The following is a 5,000-nucleotide window of genomic DNA, read 5'->3' as shown; positions in this document are numbered from 1 at the left end:
TCTAGTCTTGATATTTACTATTTACTATTTGATATTTAGTATTTAGTATTTAATATATACTTTTATGAACCGTATTCATGTTGACAGATGTAGAAGAGGTATGAATGAGAATGAATATCTTCACAATACAAGAGATGTATCTGACGAGTTTCGAATATATCTTCTTCAGAAATACACACATAACAATGATTATGTATTTTTGACGAAGATATATTCGAAACCGGTCAAATACATCTCTTGTATTGTGAAGATATTCATTCTCATTCATACCTTTCTACATATACTTTTATCCTTTACCTTCTTTCTTCTCACCTGGTATTTAATTACTTCCACCTGCAAACAAAACATGAGGATTGGGAGTAACACTCATATAAGACTGTGTATCATTGATTTAATTATTTCAACTTTATTGGCCTCTTTATCATTGTATTGGTAACTGATTCAGTGTCATCATCATTATCATTAGTAGTAGGAGTATTGTTACTATAATTATCAGTATTATTAGTAGGAGTATCATTATTATCGTTATCATTATCAGCAGTGTTATTATCCTTTCAATGACCATGACAATAATGAGGATAAATGTTATGAAAATAAGAGCAGATGATCATGGTAATAGTAATAACAATGATGATAATAGTAATGGTAATAACAATAAAAGTAATAATGATGATGAAATTATCATAATGGTAGTAATGATAATGATAATAACATTGATAATGATAATGATAGCAATGATAATGATAATCATCATGATAATGCCCCAACAACAATGATAGCAACCATCATAATAGCAATAATATTAATGATAATGATGATAATGATAATTATTATTATCATGATTTTATCATTATCATTATTATAAGGATGATGATAATAGTTACAAATATAGTACCATTAATAATGATGATGATGTTAATGATTACAAAAATAGTGATATTAATGATGGTAGTAAGCATACTGATAATAACACTAATGATAATAATGATAATAATAATGATTATGATGATATAATGCTGATAATGATCATTATAATGATAATGATAAATAATAACAACAACAGCAATGGTACTAAAAATAGTAATAATAATAATGGTAATAATATTAATAATGATTATGGTAATAATGGTAATGATGATGATAATAACAAAAATTATGCTAATAATGATAATGATCATAATAATATTAACAAAAATCATAATGATAATAAAGCAAATAGTAGTAATAAAGATAGTGATAATAATGCTAATATTAATGATAATAATGATAATAAAAGTGACGATGATGAGGATGCTGAAAATTAAAATGATAACAATAATGATAATGGTAATGATAATGATAATTATTATTATTCATTGTTATTATCATTATCATCATTTTCATAATGATAACAATGATGATAGTAACAATGATGATAATGATAAAAATTATGATAATGATAATGATGATAATAATGATAATAATAATAATAATAATGATAATAACAATAATAATAATAATAATAATAATAATAATAATAATAATAATAATAATAATAATAATAATAATGATAATAATAATGATTATAATAATAATGATAATAATAATAATGAAAATGATAGTAATAATAATGATAATAATAATGATAATAATAACAATAATGATAATAATAATAATAATGATAATAATAGAAATAATAATAATAATGATAATAATAATATTGATGATAATAATAATAACAGTAATAAGGATGATAATAAAGATGATATTGATAATAAAGATGATAATGATGATGGTAATGATCATGGCAATCATAATGATGATATGATAATGAAAATAATAGAATAGTGATAATGACAACAGTGATGACGGTGAGAGTAAAAGTAATGACGATAAAAGTAGAAATAGAAATAATAATAATAATAATAATAATGATAGAGAGCGCATACCTCCGCCAAGGCAATAAAATCACTGACGCAATAGAAACATTCACACTTGAAGAATTACACCAAAATCACCTCTTTCTCAAGTACACAGGTGACGTAATTGCAATTGGAGTAATGAAGCAACCGTTAAAAAAAAATCCTGGATCCGGAACAAGAACCGGATCACCAACAAAATTTAATGGACTCTAAGATAGGCTAAGACACGCCTCTGGTAAAAAAAAAAAAATAAATAAATAAATAAATAAATAAATAAAAAATAAAAAAAAATCTATTCGTAACTGTTTTGAGTTATCTTGCTAACCAACGAACAAACTAACTAACTAACCAACCAACGCGACCAAAAATACAACCTCTTTGGCGGAGGTAATACTATCAATAACAATAACAACAACAATGACCATTACAATAATTATTATAATGATGATTTTGATTATAATAGCAATGATGATAATTATGATAGTAATAATAATAAGATCATTATAATGATGATAATAACAATAATGATAATGATAATGATAGTAATAATGATAATAACTATATTGATAGTAATAATGATAATAATGATAATAATATTACTATCATCATTATTATTATAGTCATAATAACAATGATCATAACAGTGATAGATCATAATTATAGTGGTAACAATTAATGACAATACAGATTAAAATTATTATGATGATGATCATAGTAATAAGAGCAATGATAATAGGAATAGTAATAACTATAATCATGCTTATTATCATTAATTCTAATCATAAAAATGGGGGAATGTGGATTCTTAGATTTTGGATTGGTTTGTGGAGAGATTGGTGGAGGAGCGAAAGGATCGGGTGGATTAGACGAATCCTGTGAATCAGGTGGAAGGAGGAAGGTGGATCCTTTGTGCGCTGCGGCTCAGGATGTTTTTGTCCGTTCCTGTTGAGTTTCATTGTTTTTCGAGATGTTTCATGTTTAATATCTTTTGAAGTCAAGAGAAGATGTTTTTTTTTTTTTCTCTCTCGGATTTGCCTTCGGTTTTGTCTCGTGGATTTCAACGAGGATCTGCGTTCCCTTCCAGCCGGCGAGGTCCGGCGCTGACGTCCTGCAGGAGTCTTCCCGAAGGCGTCCGCGCCCTCTGGTCCCCGGCATGCAGGACGCGGCCGGGCGGAGCGCCACGACCCGCCTCGTGCTCTTCCGCCACGACCACATCCGCCGCACGCTGGTGTCGGAGCTGCGGCGCCTGGAGAAGGGGCGGCGGCGGGCGGAGCGGTCGCACGCCCAGCAGGTGGTCCTCTTCCTGGCGGGGGCGTCGCAGCGGAGGGACGCCCGCACCGCCCACCTGGCCCGCCTCAACAAGATGTTCCGAGTCAAGCAGACGGAGAACGAGAGCGGCACCGACAGCGTCCACGCCAGCACCCTGCAGCAGCAGCAGCAGCAACAACAACAACAGCAGCAACAGCAGCAGCAGCAGCAGGAGCAGCAGCAGGGCGAGCAGGAGGGCGCGGGGCCGGCCAACAGCAGCACGGAGTCCGAGGTGTCCGTCGGCTCGTACCAGAGCAGCAGCCTCTCGCAGGGCGGCGCCCCGGCGGACCGCGCGGCCCTCTGGGTGGCCGACACGCCCCGGCGGCAGCGGGCGGCCTCGGTGGACGTGCCCTCGGGGGCGCCCCCGGACACCCCGCGCCGCCTCTCCGCCCCCGAGGTCGTGGTCACGCACGTGGGCATCCTCGAGGACGCCCTCGCCGCGCCCGCGCCCCACCGGCCCTCCGCCTCCTCCAACGACACCGCCGACACCCCTACGGACACCTCCACGCCCACGCCCGCCCGGGAAAACGGGAGCACGCCCACGCAAGGCCGACTTAGCCCCACGAACGCCCGGGGGCGCCCCGCGACGCCCTCACCGCCGAGAACGCCCTCTCGACGCCAGTCCCACACCAGCAGCAGCCGCCCTGGGTCGCGCATGTCCCGCGTCTCAAAGACGTCGCTCGCCTTCAGAAGGTCGAGGTCGTCGCCGGCGACGCAGCAGGAGGTCGTCCCCATCACCGAAGTCACGGCGCCTCTCGAGGACACCAGGTCAGGGGCACCCGGCGGCGCGCCCGCGCTTATCGCCAGCGCAGTCGTGCATGGGATGCATTCATTTTCTTTATTGCCCTGCACAAAGTTTTCCTTAACCTTAGAATTTTTCTTCGCGCACAAAACTATCTTTTCTTGTACTAACTGGTACTTTCTTCTCACTTGTCTAAATAAACCTTCATCCACTCTAATCCATCACCCGAAATTATTCTTTCCAGCACTCTCACCCAAATCCCCCCTCAGACTTTACCTGTCACCTCTAACCCCATCACCTGGCACCTTTAATTATTATTTCCAGCACTCTCATCTAAGTCAATCTCCTCTCAAACTTACCTGACACCTAAAACTACCACCTGACACCTTAAATTATTTTTGTCTTATACTCTATTCCCACCTATGCAAGCCAGCCTTTGTGGGTCCCGAGAGAGGGTTAGTGTCAAGAAGGGCATCCGACTGCAAAAACTCATGCCAAAAACCAATATATATGGAATGGGCCGTAATAGAGCGGTTCATCCATAACGGCGACCCTATTTAGAAATGGGAGAAAGCTAAGAAGAAGAATTGTTGAATATTGATTGCGATAGTCCATCATATTCAGGTGGTTATGACAAAAATTAATATCTTGAAAATATGTCAGGACTATGATAATAATGATGATGATAAAAACGATGATAATAAGGATAATGATAATAATTATAATAATGATATTCCTATTCCTACCTATCGAGTTTGATCAATCTTCACAACAACCACTCCCACGAAGCTATCATCTCTCTAACCCTTCCGCCTTTTACCCTAAAATGTTCCTCCTTCCCTTAACCTTTCTCCCCCCTCCCCCCTTCCTTGACCCTACTTTCCCCTCCTTCAGGTTCGTCCAGCTGAAGCTCTCTCTCCCCCCCCCCCCCCCCTTCCATGACCCAAGCTTCCCCTCCTTCAAGGTTCGTGCAGCTGAAGCTTTCTCTCCCCCCCCCCCCCTCCCTTCCCTTGAACCAAGCTTCCCCCTCCTTCAGGTTCGTGCAGCTG

At 38.8% G+C, this 5,000-nt stretch overlaps 1 protein-coding gene across 1 annotated transcript in view; it reads left to right on the top strand.

Annotated features, from left to right (window-relative positions):
* Window positions 1–2,688: 2,688 nt before the first annotated feature.
* LOC113810680 (misshapen-like kinase 1) overlaps window positions 2,689–5,000 on the top strand; it is a 2,686-nt gene continuing 374 nt past the window's right edge. Inside the window, exons 1-2 of the mRNA XM_027362317.2 lie at window positions 2,689–2,721; window positions 2,986–3,977. Coding sequence (XP_027218118.2) covers window positions 2,689–2,721; window positions 2,986–3,977 — 1,025 coding nt within the window. The remainder of the gene's footprint in view (window positions 2,722–2,985; window positions 3,978–5,000) is intronic.

Source organism: Penaeus vannamei, chromosome 38 (assembly GCF_042767895.1).
Source record: "Penaeus vannamei isolate JL-2024 chromosome 38, ASM4276789v1, whole genome shotgun sequence".
Lineage (NCBI taxonomy): Eukaryota > Metazoa > Arthropoda > Malacostraca > Decapoda > Penaeidae > Penaeus > Penaeus vannamei.
This window is presented reverse-complemented; position numbering and strand designations above follow the sequence as displayed.